We start from the raw sequence: 21,437 nt of genomic DNA on the forward strand, positions 1-21,437 counted from the left end.
TCCAAGAATCTACCTTTTTCCATGAAGGACGTTAAAAGAACTTGCGCTAAATGACAAATATGTGTAAAATTGAAACCTCGGTTCTTCATGTCTAATGAAACGAACAAGTTGATAAAAGCCACTCGACAATGGGAACGTATTAGCATCGATTTCAAAGGTCCCGTTGATGGACCCAGAAAGCTCGTACTTGTTATTATTGACGAATACAGTCGCTTCCTATTTGCTTATCCTTGTCGCGACATGACGTCGTCAATTGTCTCTCATCCTTGTTTTCGCTTGTCGGTGTACCGGAATACGTATACAGTGACAGGGGTGCCTAATTTCTATCGAAGGAAATCACTGACTTCCTGACACGCAATCGCATTGCCACCAGCAAGTCGACTCCTTATCACCCCACAGGCAATTCGCAATGCAAGAGGCTTAATCAAACTTTGTGGAAATCCGTCAAGCTGCTTTTGGAAAGTAGGATATTGCCGGAGAAACATTGGGAATCGGTTTTGCTGGATGCTCTGCATTCCATCCGGTATCTCTTATGTACGGCGACTAATTGTTCTCCTCATGACAGGTTCTTCAAATCTTCAAGTTTGAAGGGAGATCCATGCTGGGCGACTCCATTCCGATTGACATTCCGAAATTTTGAGCGGGACAAAGGCGACCCGCTCGTAAATGAGGTAGAACTATTGGATGCCAACCTTAAATACACCTTAACAATTTACAGAAACGGCGTAGAATCAACTGTTTCAGCTAAAGATCTCACACCTTACCCTGTTTCTACAAAGTCTTCTGAGGCGCTTGAAAGAAAGGAAAAAGAGTTTTCATCTGCCTGCGATACAACTTAGCTGTCATCCGATGAATTTACCACGTCGTCCAGCAGTGAAAGATGGCTTGCTTGTTAAACATTTTCTCCACGCCGCGAGGAAGTAGTGCAGCCCAGTATCAGCGTAGATGTTAAAGAAATTCTGCTACGCCGATCCACACGCATGCGGCACGCTTCCGAACGTTACGGGCAGTTAACCTCGTAAAAGCTAGTCCCTGTTTCTCATGGTGGGGGTGAATGTGGTGATTGTTGTGATTTTATAAGTGCTGATTACTGTAATTAGTTTATTTCGCTCTGTTCATTCTTTTCGTACCTCAGTTGCTGATATCTGTGTTGTGGAGTACATGCCTTAGTTCCGTGAAGTTGACTGTAGCCGAATTATCAATTAATAGAAACCTAGAAAGTTGTCAAGCAGTTTCGTCTACGTCTACGTACGCTTTCCTCGAAAGGTCACTACATGTATTTTACTACTTTGCTAATCCCGGGAAATCCCGGGTTTGGGAAGCGAAAATCCAGGGAAATCCCGATCCCCTGATTTCAAATCTGATCCTAAAGTCTTAACCCTAAACAGCACATCCCACATTTTGCATCAAATGTTGACCAAGCGATATTCATTAACAAAGAATTCCGAGGAAAGCTCTTGCCTAAATTTGCGACAAGTCCCCGAATTATTAGGGAGAAATGCCACAATTACTGTATAATGCAGAGAACTTGGTTTGATTTGGACACACTCAACAGATTCAGAAAGAGATAGATGCTTTCTCATGACTTAGGCAGGGGCGGGCAACCTACGGAAGTCGCAATACATTCATTCGGAAATTGGTTACTTTATAGCAGTGGTTATAAACCGGTGTTCAATGGAACACAAGGGGTTTCCTCAGCCAGTCTCCGGAGTTTTCTGGAGGTCAATACGTACATTCCAACCATACATATGATTTGTGGTGATAAGGCCGTCTTGGCTATCATCAGTTGCAGGTAGCTAGGCCTAGGGTGAGGTTCGAAACCCCATCTTTCTGAAATGCCTATTCTGTCTCCAAGAACATTTGTGGTTACCAGTAAGGAATTGGTATCACGCTGTTGGGTTTCTACCATACAATACGATGACACTTTTCAAAGTAAAAGCCTTGCATTTCTGAACTGGTATCTGAAAGGGGAATGGCAGAAGTCACTCTCATTCGCAATAAATATTCATTGTAATGTTTTCGTTTTGTGTGAAAATTATATTTTAATGGTTTTGTTCTTTCGACACTCTGTGGATGGACAGTTCATTCGGTTTGTAAAGGATAAGAATCACTGCTTACCAGCTTACCACTAGACACAAGAGAAAACAATGGTAAGGCAAGAAACAAAAGAAACAAGATATGTACATTTGTTCATACAATCAACTCTTCAAGATTTTTGTTTTATCAGTAGTGACTTGCACGTTGAATACGCCGACATCATCATGGACTTGGATTTATTGCAAGATGTAATGACTCTAGTAAGAAATCAAATTGGTCAAGGTGCATTCAAGAATCTGGAAGATACTTCCGATGATGTTACAAAAACTGGTAAGTCTTTTGTAGTGTAATTACATATAGACAATTATCACCAAAAGTAGGGGAGTGGTAGGGTAGGACACAGAGAAGAAGACCTTAGGTCCTTTCAGTGTAAAGTAAAATTGAAGAAACAACCCCCTCTTCTCTATTAGATAGGCACTGATAGACACTATATAGTGCACACTGCACAGCGAACAATGAAATATCACATATGGCATTTCGAATTTTAGCAGAGCAACACTAAATTACAAGGAATTCCAATAAAAGATCGCAGCTAAATTTGAGAGGATGGTCGTGAATCAAGAACTACAATCACTTGTGTACACGAGGCAGCTATAGAATGCAGTTAGGGTTGGATATTTTTCTGCAGATTCAGAAATAAACATATGCTTTCTCATGATTTACAGCGGCGACGAATCTATAATATATAGTCACATTATCGATAGTGAAAGAAAAAACAAGGTATTGAAATTTAACAAAGGAGATGAATCTATTCCGGCAGGAAACTTCAATAGTGAAGAAGCAATGAAAACAACGGGTGTCACAATACAGTTAATCTAAAATCGTTCACTATTTAGCTTACCACCAGACCCCGAGAGAAGAAAATAGTAGGGCAACAACAGATTTACAATTGTACACCGTACGTAGACCCATACAGTCAGTAGTTCAAGATTTTGCTCAATCATTAGTGCCTTGGTAGTTGAATACTCTTATACTATCATGGACTTGGATTTGCTGCAAGATGTAATCACAGTAGTAAGAAATCAAATAGGTCAAGAAGCATTCAAGAATCTACAAGATACTTCTGATGATGTTAAACAAACTGGTAAGTTTTTTGTAGTGTAATGAAAACAAGACAATCATCATCTAAAGCAGGGCAGTGGTTGGTAGGACACGACACAGTATAAATACAAACCTATCCGATCAATTAATCTTCCCTCCATGTTGATGGTGAAATTCGATTACGGTACACGGATGAACCTCATATCAGAGAATGTAACCCGTACAAGGGGGCCAAGTGAGAGATACTAGTGAAATCTATGGGTATATTTTGTAGGTTCAATTGCACCGAATGATTACTCCTATGAATCAAGCTGACAAATTCATTGTACAGTTTTCAAAGTTTTTGCTGGATGGATCATCTACTTTATGCAGTGTACCTAAACATGTATTTTTTATGGCAGAATGACGATTAGTGTGATATTACTAGATGACAGGTCACGAAGTCACTGAAGATTAGTACTTGGCTTTAAAACTGCAACTACGAATATGAAAGAAAGTATAAATCTGTGAGAAATTATAGTTTACGATCAAATCACCGGCCATATGACATGCAAATTTACATTACCAACTGCTCAGGCTGACGCACCAACCAATAGTGCTGAAGTTGAACCTATTACATTTCAGAGAAATTGGCACAGATCTCAGATTTGGAGATTGGAGGTGCCTCAAGTGATGAATCAGGTAATGTGACATAAATTGCATCGATGATAATAATTTATTGTACTTTATATATTAATATACATTGATAACCTTGTGATCACGCAACTTGAATGATATTACACCGCATTCCGTATCTATCAAGGTAGTAAAATGTCTGAAGTACGCATGCTAAGGATGGCGATCCAAGATTTTGTTGACAACATGCGATCGGAATTAGCAAATTTTGACACCACGCTCAAGGGTGCACGAGCCGAGAAACACCAACTTCAAGTCACAGAGTCAGCGATCCAGGAGATAAAGAAATCAATCGAGCAAATTCAACAATACGCAGAATTGTATGAGGAGCTCCAATTAAAAAGTTGTCACTTGAAATACTTCTTCGACACGATCAAAGCAACCACCCAAATGGATGTCGCAGCACAATCCATCCAGTTTCGTGCAAAGTGGAAAGCGTACAACATCCTATCTTTGGCTCACTTACTGCTGATGACAAATGAATACAAGGCCGCAAAAGACGCCAGCAAATATGTCATATTCTGGCTGCAGCAGAACATTGGTGCCGAAGCCAGGACGACTAATTTGCACGGATTTTCGTGTCACATCTTGGCTATAATACATCGCACCCAAAACAACTACGAAACCGCAGCACAATACTATGAAAGTGCCTTGGACGCTTATCGAGGCGACTTTGATTGGATCGACGCGAAAGTGCGAAAGAATCTGATTCAAGTTATTGGCGCGAAACTGGAGTATGCCAAAAGAAAGGTCAATTACGTCGGTTGGTGCAAAGTTTTTAATTGTGATCATTTCAATCATACCAACACGCTTGCCTAAACCCAATAAGCCAAGGATTAAGTCTGTGCTTGGTATAACTTTGAAAGCAAGAATGCTACACAACGGATTTAGTATCACAGATCACTGAAGGTGAAAAATTTCTATGTGGCTTCTAAATCTAAGAGTACAAGAGTACTAAGAGAGAACAATAAGAATTACAACTTCAATATTAGACTTCATAGGTAAAATGAATCTGCTTTTCAACTGAAGACAAATCCTACTCTTTACAGACACACCAAGTGTTGACAACATGTAAAACGTTACTGGTATAAATATAAAACCTCGACCGACAATAACTCAAATCCATGATAATAATGCGCTTCCAATATGTACATTTCATTTATAACTCAAGTTTATTAAAAATATCACTATACCATGCAGAAATCAAACTGATATTCCAATAAGCATCAAATTGCTCAATGATAATTTCTTATGCCGAATTATTTAGTACTAAGACAACATCGTAAGCTGCGCAGTTCACATTCATGTGCAATATTTCAGAAGCGTTCATTGGACCCGAGGGTGGACGTCTCGGGTTGAACAGTTGCCAAGTACAAATACCGCAAGGCGCGTTGTCTGGTAAGAAGCAATTCATTCTCCGAACTTCGCTGGTGGAGAACTACGAAAAAGACTACGCTCCGATAAGCGCCGTGCTCGAATGCGAGCCTCCGACCAGCTTCAAATCGCCCGTCAAAATAGCGTTGCCGACATGGTGCGAAGTAAAGGGCGAGAAAGTCATCGCGAAAATTTTCTGTCTCAGCAACGAGTCCTCAAAACGGGAACTAATAGAGAGCGTCGACTTACAGAACGTGGAAGACGCGATCACATTCGACAGCATACACTTTTCCTCGTTTTTCATGATGATCAAAAAGACTTTCCTTCGAATGGTCAAGTTCAAGGCGACTATGAACATATGGAATAGTCCGGAGGGAAATTACAACTTCATACTATCGGCAAGGGACAGAACGGTGGAGAAGAAGTGGCGAGAAGACCTGCACTCGCAAGGTTACAGTCCCACAAGAGCCATAATGAATCCGATTGTAGTAAAAAACAAACAGGAGTTGACATTAATCTTGACGTGCGACAAGGGAAACTTTGCGCCGCCTCGACAAATGCTGATTGCGGATTTCTTCCACAATCCGACTTTCCACAAAAACTTTGTTCTCAACTTGGATGAAGAAGGAACTAACGAAGGCAACATAACAGTGTCGTGTACGGTGATGAGTCAAGGCAGAGTTGTCGAGGAGGTGCGGTGGAAAGAAACGGCGACAAGCAATGGTGAGGGACAGAGTGACAAGGTCAATTAGTATTCACAAATGTAAACATTTGCTGGTAGTCGGCAACCTATCAAACAGAATCAGCCTGTATGTCAATTTCTGACAACAATGCACCAATTTTCACTGTTATTCATACCCAGCAGTCTAACGATACTGACAGTTTTCTTCTGGATAAGGTGACTAATTACGCAGATCTCAAGTTTCCTGGTTTCGGTTCAGTTTTTCTCATCACAAATTAATTGATTACTACTACTACCACCATTCTACTTGATAATTTTCAAACAAAAATCATCATTTCTATATTTTTGATTTTGTGAAATAGGAAGTAATTTACAAACAGGTTTGTATCACTTCTACGAGTGAAATCGTCATCAGCAACTATTTTTCAATTCGCAAGTAGCCCTAATCGATTGGCTAGCGCAAGTAGATTTCTACCTCACCTTCACTCGCAAAAAAGTGATGGAAACATCTCCCGAAATTACTTTCTACTTTACGCAATACAAAGCGTAAAATTAAGTAGTTTTGCATAGTAGTGGTTAAGTACTCTTAATACACACCCATTTGAGCAAGTAGGCTAAACCTATTTGGGTGCTACAAAGTCGAAGCACTTCGTTAGTGACCACATCTAATCGCAGGTAATCAGCGCGCCAGACTGGCAGACATTTTCCAAGACGAGATCGTCAAGGAATTTTCCAGCAAAACGCTATGGAGACGGTTCGCTGTGTCCTCCCACGGGCTCACGTTATCCGTGGAAAGAGTGAATACTATCGAATCGAATTACCCGGCGGACTTAGAGCGCCAGAAAATCGCCATGTTGGAATCGTGGAGGGACATAACTGGAGGAAGCGGTGAGAGAGACTTCTTCCTCTTTTGATTTGACACAGATATTTAGTAACAAGTTTATAATAATAATCGGCATGTTGTCAAAATTGCTAACCGACGTTCTATTCAGAACACGCTCTCATATTGAAGATAAGGACTACCGTCGAAAAATTTCGAGAGCACGAACAAACCTAGTGGTACATCCTCAGAAGACTTGCAATCTGTTAAGACGTCTAAATTTCAAAGAGTACCAACAAAATCACCTCTTTCATAATAAAGAAATTGTACCATACTATTCAGTGTTTTGTCTGAAGGGCTCAACGTATTAACTCTGAATTAGCGCAGATATCGGTTTGATATTCAGGCATTGTCAACATGTCAAACTTGTCCATTACTATGCGGTGACATTGGTATTAGCTGTATACTGTAGTAGCACAATTAATCGAAAATCGGTATATATGCCGCAAATAGATCTAGGAACAATATATCATGTCCTATTCTTATTTAATAACGACTATGGGCTAGAATAGGGGTGGCCAACCTTTTTGCTATTCACGGCCGCATTCCTGACTATAGTCGGCGCCAAATACCCATAATAAACCGTCCTTGCCCATTATTGGTAAATTCTGGACTATATATGTTTTCATATCGGCTTATGATACGCACCAAAATCGACGGCCGCCAACACATAGGCCTACTAATTGAATTACATGTTGACGGCCACAGGTTGGCCACCCCTGAGCTGTATTTAATTCCGGTTCCGGGCGCATGCCGCGATCTTATCAATAGAAATTGACTGTCTACCAAATGCCCAATAGTTTTTAGATTCGATATTGTTGTTCTCGATACGAGTACGTCCAGGGTCCAGCAATCAAGTTTATCGGAATATAGAAGGTTTCCTGTTCAAAAGAATCTCTTGATGCATCAATATTTGACAATGGCATGACATACTGCACACATTGTGACATTGTGCGACAATTTCAGAGTACAAATATGTATCAAGCAGACCGGAAATATAGATGTTGGCAAACGAGAAAGCGTGTATTCTATTCTAATCGGTATCGCCACGAATGGGTTTTGAGTCTGAAGTCTGAGTAGCTTTCGTCGCGACAATTGTTTTCTCAAGGCATATACCCTCTAATTTCGCGCTGCGATTACCAAGACTATCCTGAAGCTAGCTAGCTCAAGAATGGTTTAGTAAACGAATATGGGCGAACTGAATTTAGATTTTAGAAAAGCAGAACGTCTATTTGGGTGCCTGGTCGGGAGAGGTGATCTATGATAGATGGTGAATTTCTCAACACACGCTAGGCGCGCAGCCAGTCGTAAAATTAGGGGGATTTGGATTTTTTCCAAATTTACCAATATCGCATCAATTCAATTCGGGTTAAGTACATGTGTAAATGACGATCATATAATCTCTTCTGGTTGACGATTTTAAGCGTACGATAAGCTTGCCAAAGAGTCTGGAAGTGCTGTCAATTAGCGAGTCCCTGATGTCTGGTGAACAATTAAATAGGCGCGCGTATTACGCAGCCTCGGCGAGAGTTTTCGCAAATCAAAATGTCAGAACCCGATGGCTCAGATTTCAGGTGGTTCAGACCTCTGTCGTCTTTTAGAACTTCTGATCGTTACGTTCAAGTATTAGCGGAAATCAATTACGCACGTTTCAAGTCTTTTTTCAGCGATTCGATGTTATTCAGTTTCGTGATGTTGCTCTTTAACCAATATGACATAAAACAATCAATAATCAGCATAAACTCGACCGCATTGTCTCCAAACCAGCAAGAGATAGCAGCCACAGCATGCTAGGCCCGAGACGCGATACTTAAGCCAGCAATGATATTTTTCCCACCAGGCCTATTAGAGATGCTATCATGAAAGCCAGCGATGATATCGTGAACACCAGGCCGAAGCCGCCAATGCAGATGCAATTGCGCAGGCAAGCGATGATATGGTGTAAACTGGGCGTCTTGCAGATGCGTTTGTTCAAGCTAGCGGAACCAGACTTGTTCGAAATGCGATATCCGGCTAGCGAAGATTTAGCGACCATCTCAGCGGGAGATCATCACAGACTCTTCGCGCTAATTAACAACTTGCTTCTCGCAAGTCGGCCGCGCGGAACACTGAGAACACAATTATTGAATTGCAACTGAATATTAGAGTTAGAATGGTCATTTCAAAATGACGGGGTTTCGCGTTTCGAACAGGGGGGTTCGAACCCAGAAACCCCGTGGCTACGCCCCTGGCACACGTGCGTATCGACGATGTCTCTAACAAGGTCGCATCAATTCGCCTGATTACTGGTCACAAATCACTTGGGTATTTGAGCATTTTGTACTGGGTGGCCGCCACCTCGTAAATATGGTGACGAGGTGGCTGTGCCAGCTCGCGACCTTGCAAGTCGGCGCCTATGTGCACGGCTTTTCGTGTCATATCTTGGCAATACTACATAGTGCCCAAAACAACCACGGAACCTCAGTCGAGTATTACGAGAGTGCCTTGGATGCATATCAAGGCGACTGCGATTGGAACAATGCAAATGCGCAAAGAATCTGATTCAAGTTATTGATGCGAAGCTGGAGTATGTAGGTACGGTATGTGGAAATATGATCGTGATTTTTTTCTATCGTTAAAACCAAGGCCACTGACATGGACATATGGTTGTCTTATCCCAACAAGCCAAGGATATGTCTCTGTGCTTGATATTACCTTCAAGAGCAAAATTACAAAAAACGGATTTAGTATCATAGTTCACTGAAATTGAAAACATCTAAATTATAATAAGAATTGCATCTTCAATACTAGACTTCACTAGTGATATCTATCTACCTTTCAACTTGAAATAGATCATACTAATCACAAGCGCAATGTTTTATAGCATGTAAAACTTTACAAATTTAAAACCTCACATGACAATAATTCTAAGATGCCATGACAGTATTCTCGGAATATGTGGATTAAATTTGTAGATAAGTTTTATTCAAATGTCCCAATACTGTTGATAAATTGTAACTGATATTTCAATAAGCATCATATTGCTCGATAACATTCAGCAATTAGTTACAAGATCATAAGCTGCAAATGCACATTCACATTTTTAAAAGCGTTCATTGGAGCCGAGGGTGGACGTTTTGGGCTGAATAGTTGTCAAATACATATACCACAAGACGCGTTGCGTGACACCATAAAATTTACACTGAGAACTTCACTGATGGACAATTCTGAGGAAGCCTCCACACCGATAAGCACCAAGCTCGAATGTGAGCCTCCAACGAACTTTGAATTCACCGTGAAAATAGTGCTGCCGATATGGTGCGAAGTCAAGAGCGAAAAAGTCATCACGGACGTTTTCTGTATGAGCGACGCAACGTCAAAATCGAAAATACTTCGAAGCGCCGACTTACAAGACGTAGAAGACCGTCCTTGGAATAGTCAAATTCAAGGCAAATGTGAGCATATGGTAGAGTCCGGAAGGAAATCACAACTTCATACTATCAGCAAGGGACAAGACGGCGGAGAAAAAATGGCGAGAAGACCTGATGTCGCGAGGTTACATTCCTGCAAGAGTCGTAATGAGCCCAACTGCAGTTAAAAACAAACAGGAGTTGACGTTAACGATGACGTGCCACAAAGGACACTTTGTGCCTTCTCAACAAACCCTGATTGCGGATTCCTACCATAATCCGACTTTCCACAAAATCTTTGTTCTGAAATTGGACGAAAAAGGACTCAACGAAAGCAACATAACCGTGATGTGTACGGTTTTTTTCGCATCGTTTTTGAAGACAGCGCAACAATTTCATGGGGTTGGAAGGAAAATTTGGAAAAAAAATTATTTATATTTTTGGGCAAATTCAAAATTTTCAAACTGTACGAAACCCGCGAATATTGGTTGGAATGAATTCAGATTTGGTGTACATCGTTTTTCAAGGCAACCTAACGATTCAATCACATAGCCAGTAAGATGCAGGAAAAAAGGTTATTTTTGAACAGCCCTGTGCGGGCATTGGTTCTCATGTCAAGAAGCGCATGATGAAAAATTGTGATGTAGACAACATTTTCAGCATGAAGCAACACGGTGTGTCAACAGCAGTGTACGCACAACTTGGTGTTGCCAGCAAACAACTTCTGCTGTTGAACGTCCTTTTTCCGTTCTTGGCAAGCTACTTAGTAAGGACAGACTAAGACCCGAGAATGTAGGAAAGTCCGTTTCGTTGTTGTACTACAACAAAGTTCACAAGATTTCTACAAAAAAACAAATCAAAATCTTCCCTTTTTGTAGGTTAAAAAAATCGCCCTAGTGATGATATGCCGGTCTTCGCCATCATTGGTTGCAGGAAACTCGGGAAGATTAGTAGTCAAATTGTGACAGTACGTCATGTGCAGAGGCGTACTCGGGGGAATTTGGGGTCCGAAACCGATACCCTGTCACTGTCATTCTGAAATGCCTATTCTATACTTCAAGAACATTTCTGATTCAACAATTGGTATCACACTGTTGGGTTTCGACCATACACCATGATCACACTTTCCAAAGAAAAAAGCCTCCATTTCTAAACTGGTATCTGAAGGTGAGAAACAGAACTCACGTTTATTTGCAATAGGCATTCAATATGTTTTTGTTTTGTGTGGAATTTATATTCGAATGGTTTTGTTCTATTAACACTTTGCTGATGCACAGTTGATTTCGTGCACCAGTAATTCCAGGGTGGTAAGCAAGTCAAAAGGCTCCGAGTCACAAGTCAATCTCACTTTTATAGTTTGACTCGAGTCACGTTTCATTTCTCCTCCGAGTCAAGTCCGAATCCAAGTCAGCGAGCAGAGGGTCGAGTCTGAGTCATGGTATTATGATTGTGTTCAGGGTCGTAGCCAGCGGCGAAAAAACGGGGGATATTTAAAGAAAGCGGGGGGGGGGTATTTAAAAAATGCTTAAAAAATGATGTTTTAATTTCTAATCGATTCACCAGGTTAAATGTATGCACAAATGCAGATATTGCAACAACGGTCAGATAATCTTCCTTGTGTTTGTGACTTCATCGTTCGAATATATAAAACCCAGTTGTACAATATAAATACCACACCACAACCAAAGCTAAGACAACAGCAGAAAGAGACCTAGACGTATCTTGACCTTAATTACCAAAAGCCACAGGGAGGACCGTTACCAAGAAAGAGCGTGCAGATCATATTACAGCACAGCAGGAGATCTCTCAATTTTACACTCAAATATGAACTGCGAAGATGCGCAAATGAATTAGCCTGATGCCTTTTGTATCAATAGTTCAGCCTGTTTTGCACATGATCAGGATTAAATTTGTTTCAAATTAATCTGATATCTGCTGTCTGCTGAGATGGTGTAGTATTTTGGTGTGTGGCGATGGTAAAGACCAATTAACGCTCGAGCTTGTGCGACTGCATCTCGTGAATAACAGTGGCCTGGCGCAGGCTCAGGCTGCAATCAAAAAGCATTCCTAAATGCGTTTGCGGTGCAAACGTGACAATTGCGGATTGTCCAGGACAAGACTATAACTTCTCCTCATCACAACATTTCATCGAACATTGATACACTATCACGCGCCAGTGTTGGGATGACTCGAGTCATGACTTGACTCGAGTCAGACTCGAGTCACCTTTTTTGTATGACTTGACTTGACTCGAGTCACTTTGCTAAAATGACTTGACTTGACTCGTCGATTCAGAAATGTGGATTGACTCGTGACTCGGAGCAAAATTCACGAGTCAATTTCAAGTCATCAAGTAATCGGTGTTGATAAAAATCACGGTATCTTGCATATCTTCGGATTGTTCGCGAAACGCTGGCGTATTCCGTGAGAGCGACCAATCATTCAATGATCGTGCGTTTTACTGAGCCTCCATTGTTATCTCACAAATAAATTGACCAAAAACGAAGTTATCAAAGCTTTCAGCTTACGTTGTCGTAAACAAGTAATTTAATAGCAAAATGTCTATTTCTGTTCTCTGTTCTTACCTTAACCAAGCCTCTTGTTTTATTAATTGAATTCGAATATCGGTTACATAGTCCTCAGTCATTGGAGAAGGCTTGAATTGTATCATATCGATTTGTAAATGGGTATTGTATTGCATCTTATCAATTCGTTTCTATATTCTCTATTTCGGCTGGTAACTATAAACTGAGGCTATGCAATTAGCAGTTTTACGTATATGTGAGCGATACAATGCCTTCTTTCGTGTATATTCAACCCTATATTCGTTCATCTGTTCAAAATCAATGACGACGCAATCGGTATTTCAGACAGCTAGCAAAATGCAATGACGTAATCATACCTCATATTTCGAAAAGGCAGTTTGACTTGAATTGTGACTTGACTCGTGACTTGACTTGACTTGACTCGACTTGACTCGAGTCACCTCCAAAAATCGAGTGACTTAACTTGACTCGAGTCACCTTCGAAAATCGATTGACTTGACTTGACTCGAGTCAAAATGTGCAATGACTCGAAATGACTCGTGACTCGAAGGTAGTGACTTGATTCCAACACTGTCACACGCGGCGAGTCACGGATCGGACTAATTTGCCTAGCCTCCGATGTTTTTACTACTGGCCATGTGGCCAAGCGTGTCAAAACAGGACAATCAGCAGATGCGCCAGAGGCCCTAGACACGCGAAGACTGGAGATCGACACAACAACCGAATTAATCATCGCAAATTGGATCAATACAGGATAGATTCCACATCGGACATCTGATTAGTACAATCTGTTTTGGTACTGTAGGGATCTGCTATCTCTAATGATACAAGCCCAGGCCGCGTGCTTATTTGAACGCGCAATGGCAAGATCTTCGGTGGCAATGTAACGTGATAGGCTAATTACTCCCCGCTGTCACAGACGAGAGAGGAATGGGAGAAAAAAGGGTATCGTCGCATTTATTGTTCTGTGAAAACGCTCATGGGGCATCTAATCTCAGTTTCCAGGTAAAGTTTTGTTAAACCCACTTTTTATAACTCTGTTTGGTGATATCGAATGGTTCGGATTTATAATATACTGATTTTCCTCATTTTTAGCAGTTTCTGTTTGCATTTTTAAATACCAGTACCAATCCGAAATCCCAATAGTGCGGTTACTAAAGAATTCTTCAAAATTACAATGAAATGTCGGTCTTTGCCGTCTGAGTCTCAAGTCATATGACTTGGTTCGAGTCATGCGCAATGACTCAAGTCTAAGTCGAGTCAATACACAAATTGACTTGAGTCGAGTCATTTCCATATTTTGAGAAAATGACTAGAGTCAAGCCGAGTCATCAGAAAATCGTGACTCGAGTCGGTCGAGTCATGACTCGAGTCATTACAACCCTGAGTAATTCTATGGTAATGTATTAGAAGTGTAGTTAGATGTATATTGTGACTCAATGCAGCTGGGGCGCGGCAAGACGGCTACATTGCCTCTTCCACTCAAGTGCCTCACCCCAGCTCAAGACCCGCATTTTCCGTGCCACTGTCGAGCAGGTTCTTCTCTACGGAACAGAAGCACTCACGCTAACAGAAAATCTGGCTAAGACACTCAACGCAAACTACGATGCACTCCTCCGCTACGCACTCAGCATCCACCATCCAGAGCACATATCCACCAATGCTCTGCGCAAACTCACAAAAACGGTCCCATGCCGTTTGCTGGCTGCTGAACGACGCTTCCGCCTAATCGGTCATCTAGTGCAGCATCAAGACGATCAACCAGCCGCCGCCATCATCAACCATATTCCGACGAAGCCATGGCGCAGAGGTAGCTGGAATAGAACCACATGGCGCTCGACAATAGAGACCGAGCTAGCGCAACGCGGGCTATCGCTCGAAGACGCCCACGCTGGAGGCGCTTAACAAGGGCCCAAAAACTGATTATCTTGATGTTCTTTTGTTTCCTGTTTTCTTTTGCCCTTTTATTTAATTGAAAGTCGATATATATATATATTGTGGTAGATTTTTGTTTTTATGCTCAGCGAAGGCATGTAGATAAGCGCAAGTGTTCCGCAGGTTTGTAAAGGTTGAGAATCACTGCTTTATAGCTTACCGCCATACCCACGACAAAACAATAGTCAGGCAAGAAACAAAAGAAATAAGATATGTTAATTTGCACATACAATCAGCTCTTCAAGGTTTTGTTCTATCAGTAGTGACTTGCGCGTTGAATACGCCAACATCATCATGGACTCCGATTTATTGCAAGATGTAATGACACTCTTAAGAAATCAAATTGGTCAAGGTGCATTCAAGAATCTAGAAGATACTTATGATGATGTTACAAAAACTGGTAAGTCTTTTGTAATGTAATGACTAGGGCGTTTTTTTTTGACCTGTCAAAATTTGTCAAAATTGTTCATTGAGTCAAAATTTTTTCGACGTCTGCATTTCGTTTGTATCGTAGATTTTGCACTGTCGATGAACATATCATTTGATATTTCACACCTTTTAGCCTACTCTATAGGCCTACCGTTGTAAACGGCTATAGTTGTCTGCTCATTGTGAATCATAAACGGTCAAATAAAACTATGTAGACATGGTATTATGGTCAACGTACCGCAATATCCTAACTGAAGAAAGACTTCTTGGGCTTGCATCATTTTTATATCAAGAAGCGCATGATGAGAAATTGTGATGTCTACAGACAGCATTGTCAGAATGTGTCACCAGCAGTGTACGCACAACTTGAGTGTTGTCAGCCCACAACTGTTGCTGTTGAATGTCCTTGGAAAGTTTCTTAGTAAGGACATGCACTTTCTACCCGACAATATAGGAAAGTATCTCTCGTTGTACTACAAAAAATTTTAAATTACTTCTACCATAATAAGTATTGTAACCACTGGATTTCTTCATAGGGTCAGATTTCGTTAAAATATTGGTTTTTTTATGTAAAAAGTTGCCTGTTTCTAAGGCAAAACCGCTTTTCCAGGCCAAACTACTTCGTCAGGACAGCCAGTTCCAACCAGAAATGAAGATAAGTGGTACAATTTTAACATTATGTGGGAAAACGCCTAATTTGCGTTAGGTCAAAATTTAGTGTTAATTCAGTTTTTTAGGTCAATAAAAGTCAAAATTTTCCATTTTTAGGTCAAACTTTTCCTTATTTAGGTAAAAAGAAAACGCCCTAGTAATGACATAGCCTATAGACAATTAACATTGAAAGCCGGGAAATGGTATGGTAGGACACAGAGAAGAGACACAACAAGAAATTGAAATCTAACAAAGGAGATGAATCTATTCCATTAGGAAACTTCTATAGGAAAGAAGCAATGGAAACAATGGGTGTCACATCTAAAATTGTTCACTATTTAGCTAACCACCAGACCCCAAGAGAAGAAAAGAGTAGGGCAACAAAAGAGTATAAATCTGTAAGAAATTGTAGTTTACGGTCAAATCACCGGCCATATGACATGCAAATTTACATTACAAACCGCTCAGGCTGACGCACCAATCAATAGTGTTGAAGTTTAACCTATTACATTTCAGAGAAATTGGCACAGAAACCAATGATGACGATGGCAGAAGAGATGATGGCAGAATCCGTAATCATTGCATCAGGTAACATGAGATAAATTGCATCAATGATAATAATTTATTGTACTTTATATATTAATAACTTTGTGATCACGCAACTTGATTGATTTACACCACATTTTGTATCTATCAAAGGATGTGCGGAATACATATGCGAAGGATGGCAATCCAGGATTTTGTTGACAACATGCGATCAGTTCTAGCAAATTTTGACACCACACTCGAGGGTGCACGCGCCAACAAACACCAACTTCAAGTCACCGAGTCGGCGATCCACGAAATGAAGAAAGCCACCGAACAAATTCAACAATACGCAGAATTTCAGAAAGTGCTCCAATTAGAAAGTTGTCACTTGAAACACTTCTTCAACACGATCAAAGCAACCACGCTAATGGATGTCACAGCGCAATCCATCCAGTTCCGCGCAAAGTGGAAAGCGTACAACATCCTATCTTTGGCTCACTTACTGTTGATGGCAAATGAATACAAGGCCGCAAAAGACGCGAGCAAATATGTCATATTCTTGCTGCAGCAGAACATCGGTGCCGAGGCCAGGACGACTAATTTGCACGGGTTTTCGTGTCATATCCTGGCTATAATATATCACACCCAAAACAACTACGAAACCGCAAAACAATATTACGAAAGTGCCTTGTATGCGTATCAAGGTGACTTTGATTGGATCGATGCAAAAGTGCAAAAGAACCTGATTCAAGTTATTGCAGGGAAACTGAAGCCTGCCAAAGGATCTTGCCTTGGAATTATGGACATGATGACTTACTTCATTGGTAATATGAATCTGCTTTACAACTAAAGATAAATCCTAGTCTTTACAGGCACGCCACATTTTGACAAAATGTAAAACGTTACTGGTATAAATATAAAACCTCGGCTAAAAATAATTCTAAGCCATGATAGTATTGCGCTTCCAATACATACATTTCATTTATAGCTCAAGTTTATTAAAAATATCCCTATACCATACATAAATTAAACTGATATTACAAAAAGAATGAAATTGCTCAATGATATATTCTTATACCGAATTATTTAGTACCGAGACAACATCGTAAGCTGCTCAGTGCACATTAGGGTTGTCCAAAATTTGGAAAATCTTACAAATCCTCCGTTGTAATGTCTTATTCTATAGATTATTGATACAAAACGACAATGGGCCTAAAAGAAGCTCACAGGAAGGCCGTTTAGATTTCGTGCAAAGCGTTTGAAAGTAGCTGCTGAAGAATGGGCGTGCCACCGACCATAGAACGGTGAGAAGACTAGTAATCACGAGACCACGACTCTTGATTGGCCAATCGGCTATGCTTCAATGACCACGGCAGCAGCAGCTTGCTGACTAGGTGATCAAGGAGTCTGCTACCGGCGGCGATTGTGAAAGCGCATTGTATGTAGGTTGTCAGATAATGATTTAGGATTGATTCAGGGTATGTTGAGGTACGAAATACATGATGAACAAACAACAGCTGCTTCACAAAAACGTCTAAAGCATGACCGCTTTATTGTGAAGGAAGCCGCCATAGCCTATATGCTTTGTTTTCAACGAGGGAAAGCATAGGCGCTTATGCAAGTGGAAACGGATTCCTAGTTTCAGAAAGGATATATCATTATTGACTACAAAAATAAAGCTGAACAACGACACTATGATTTGTGTGATCTTATTGGGCTCAGGTTGTAGTTTGAATGCTCTAAGGATCGGCTGAATCAGCGGGTTATGCTTGGCAATTATCAGCTGCTCACATCAAATTGTAGTCACTTGCAAGTGTTGTCAAAGTCCCTAATGTTGACGCAGAAAATAGGTGTAAAAGTAAGCACATACTATGCTGGATATGATATGTCAATGATACGCAAAGTCCTAATAATCGTGCAGAAAAGGGGAGTAAAGGTAAGCACAGAAAATGCTGCATAGTGCATAGTATCCAGCATAGTTTGTATATCATATCAAGCATAGTATGTGCTTACATTTACACCTCGTTTCTGCGGCATCACTAGGGACTTTGAAAACAGTTACAAGTGAATTCAATTTGCTGTAAATATCTGATAAGTGCCAAGCCTAACCGCATGATTCAGCCGATACCTAGAGCTTTCAAAACTTCAACTATGTACTACAACCTGAGCCCACAAATTGTAGCGTCGTTGCTAAGCTTTATATTTGTATTCAATCATGAAATATCCTTTCTGAAACTAGGAATCCGTCGCCACTTGCATAAGCGCCTATGCTTTCCCTCGTTAAAAACAAGGCATGTAGGCTACGGCGGTTTCCTTTACAATAAAGCGGTCATGCTTCAGACGTTTTTGTGAAGCAGCTATTGTTTGTTCATCATGTATTTGGTATCTCAACATAACCTGAATCAATCCTAAATCATTATCTGTCAACCGACATACAATGCGCTTTCAGAATCGCCGCCGGTAGCAGACTCTTTGATCACCTAATCAGCAAGCTGCTGCTGCCGTGGTCCTTGAAGCATAGCCGATTAGCTAATCAAGAGCCGTGGTTTCGTGATTACTAGTCTTCTCGCCGTTCCATGGTCGGTGACACGCCCATTCTTCGGCAGATACTTTCAAACGCTTCGCACGAAATCTTAACGGCCTTCCTGTGAGTTTCTTTTAGGCCTAGTGTCGTTTTTTATCAATAACCTATAGAATAAGACATTACAACGAAGGATTTGTAAGATTTTCCAAATTTCCAAACCCTAGTGCACATTCAAATGCAAATGCAATATTTCAGAAGCGATGATCGGACCTATGGGTGGACGTCTCGGGTTGAACAGTTGCCAAGTACAAATACCACAAGGTGCGTTGTCTGGTGAGAAGCAATTCAAACTCCGAACTTCGCTGGTGGAGAACTACGAAAAAGACTACGCTCCGATAAGTGCCGTGCTCGAATGCGAGCCTCCGACCAACTTCAAATCGCCCGTAAAAATAGCGTTGCCGACATGGTGCGAAGTCAAGGGCGAGAAAGTCATTGCAAAAATTTTCTGTCTCAGCAATGAGTCCTCAAAACCGGAACTAATAGAGAGCGTTGACTTACAGAACGTGGAAGATGCCATCACATTCGACAGCATACACTTTTCCTCGTTTTTCATGATGATCAAAAAGACCTTCTATCCAATGATCAAGTTCAAGGCGACTATGAGCATATGGAATAGTCCAGAGGGAAACTACAACTTCATACTATCGGCAAGGGACGAGACAGTTGAGAAAAAATGGCAAGAAGACCTGAAGACGCGAGGTTACATTCCTGCGACAGTCGCAATGAGCCAGACTGCAGTTAAAAACAAACAGGAGTTGACATTAACCATGACGTGCGACAAGGGAAAGTTTGCGCCGTCTCAACAAACGCTGATGGCGGATTTCTTCCACAATCAGACTTTCCACAAAAACTTTGTTCTCAACTTGAATGAAGAAGGAACGAACAAAAGCAACATAACGGTGTCATGTACGGTGAAGAGTCAAGGCAGAGTTGTCGAGGAGGTGCAGTGGAAAGAAACGGCAACAAGCACTGGTGAGAGATAACAATCTACGTTCAGTTACAATGCCAAACAGTGTGCATGTCTCCTTCTTTACATCGCCTAGGCCAGGTGGGTGTCTGATTTGAAAGGCTACTCCAAGTCGTTTCGACACCTTCCTATCTTTCAAATGGTGTTGCAGTCTTGCGGTGTATTGAAAGGACGAAATTGTTAGCAATAAATTGAATTGAATTAGTAATCACAAATGTGACCATTGCTGGTAGTCGGCTGCCAACAATAATCAAGGCGAATCATTCTGTATGTCAATCACCCGGTTTCTGACAACACTCAACCGATTTTCACTGTAATGTCACAGCTTGCTTTCGGATAAGCTGGCTAACTACGCAGATCTCGTGGCTCCAGGTTCAGTTTTTCTCATCAATACAAATAAATCGATCATCATAGATCGTCATCAAGCACTAACCTGCATGCTTATCACACCTTCACATCTCTCTTTTCCTACTTCTACTTCAAGCAGTTTGGCATATCTTGTAATCGAGAAGAAACATACGACATTGCTTGTACCTATACTTAAGAAGCAATACTGATTAGCCTACTGACGTTTCGCTAAGTTTATACCACAATTTCACTCGCGAAAGTGATGCAAACATGTCCTGAAATTACTTTCTACTTTGCGCAATAGAAAGTGTAACAGTAAGAAACTTTGACAAAAAACTGTATAGTAGGCTAGTCATGGAAGTAATCTCTACTCTTAATACATACTCACTTGAGCAAATAGTACAAGCAGGCGAAACCTATTTGAGTGCTACAAAGTCGAAGCACTTCGTAAGTGACCACCCTCTTACCGCAGGTAATCAGCGCGCCAGACTGGCAGACGTTTTCCAAGACGAGATCGTCAAGGAATTTTCCAGCAAAACCCTATGGCGACGGTTCGCTGTGTCCTCCCACGGGCTCACGTTATCCGTGGAAGGAGTGAACACTATCGAATCAAATTACCCGGCGGACCTAGAGCGCCAGAAAATGGCCATGTTGGAATTGTGGAGAGATATAACGGGAGGAAGCGGTGAGAGAAACTTCATCGTCTTTTGATTTGACGCAGAGATTTAGTAACAAGGTGATAATGATCGGCATTTTGTCTAAATTGCTAACCGGCGCTCTATTCAGAACACTCTCTCATATCGAAGATAAGGACTACCGTCGAAAAATTTCGAGAGCACGAACAAACCTAGTGCTACATCCTCAGAAGACTTGCAATCCTTGAAGATGTCTAAATTTGCAAGACTATTAACAAAATCAGCTCTTTCATAATAAAGAAATTGAACCACAATATTCAGTGTTTTGTCTGAAGGGCTCAACGTATCAACTCAGATAATAAACCCTGATTCGCTAATGCAACATTGGAGAAAAAGCCAGAAGTTCACAAAATTTAACATCACCACAAAACATTGAATTAGCGCAGATATCAGTTTGATATTCAAGCATTGTCAACATGTCCAACGTGACCATCACTGTGACTGTGAGGTGACATTGCTATTAGCTATATACTGTAGTAGCACATCTGCGAATCTAGAATCCATAAAGCGCACAAATTTTTGTCAGGCAAGTCTCGCCACAAGCAATCTGTTGAAGCCGCCATTGATCGAAAATACATTAACTTTGGCAGAGATATATGATTACACACAACCATAA

General features: G+C 41.0%; 3 protein-coding genes and 1 long non-coding RNA gene across 11 annotated transcripts in view; 2 read left to right on the forward strand and 2 right to left on the reverse strand.

Annotated features, from left to right (window-relative positions):
- Window positions 1–11,287, forward strand: part of LOC145455151 (uncharacterized) — a 26,743-nt gene extending 15,456 nt beyond the window's left edge. Inside the window, exon 6 of the mRNA XM_080333115.1 lies at window positions 11,017–11,287. Within this exon, the coding sequence (XP_080189241.1) occupies window positions 11,017–11,021 (5 nt within the window). The 3' untranslated portion in view covers window positions 11,022–11,287. The remainder of the gene's footprint in view (window positions 1–11,016) is intronic.
- LOC145455144 (uncharacterized) overlaps window positions 1–21,437 on the reverse strand; it is a 77,669-nt gene that overhangs the window by 48,672 nt on the left and 7,560 nt on the right. The window lies entirely within an intron of this gene.
- On the forward strand, window positions 2,093–21,408 carry LOC145455149 (uncharacterized). Of its 5 annotated transcripts, none has more exons than XM_080333108.1 (6): window positions 2,104–2,367; window positions 3,763–3,819; window positions 3,941–4,576; window positions 5,134–5,910; window positions 6,545–6,757; window positions 6,862–7,023. In XM_080333108.1, exons 1-6 carry the CDS (start codon window positions 2,148–2,150, stop codon window positions 6,924–6,926), a joined length of 1,968 nt encoding a protein of 655 aa, XP_080189234.1. In that variant the 5' UTR covers window positions 2,104–2,147; the 3' UTR covers window positions 6,927–7,023. The 5 variants fall into 5 exon arrangements, with proteins under 5 accessions (XP_080189235.1, XP_080189234.1, XP_080189238.1 ...); XM_080333112.1 differs by having other exon boundaries at window positions 2,106–2,367; window positions 3,945–4,576; XM_080333110.1 differs by lacking the exon at window positions 2,104–2,367 and adding an exon at window positions 2,375–3,181.
- On the reverse strand, window positions 19,728–20,603 carry LOC145455164 (uncharacterized). Its single transcript, XR_013920279.1, has 2 exons — window positions 20,457–20,603; window positions 19,728–20,417 (listed from the first exon to the last, which is right to left on the reverse strand). It is a non-coding gene; the product is annotated as an uncharacterized LOC145455164 (long non-coding RNA).

This window comes from Botryllus schlosseri, chromosome 14 (genome assembly GCF_051294905.1).
Source record: "Botryllus schlosseri isolate E-star chromosome 14, Bs_hap1, whole genome shotgun sequence".
NCBI classification, from domain to species: domain Eukaryota; kingdom Metazoa; phylum Chordata; class Ascidiacea; order Stolidobranchia; family Styelidae; genus Botryllus; species Botryllus schlosseri.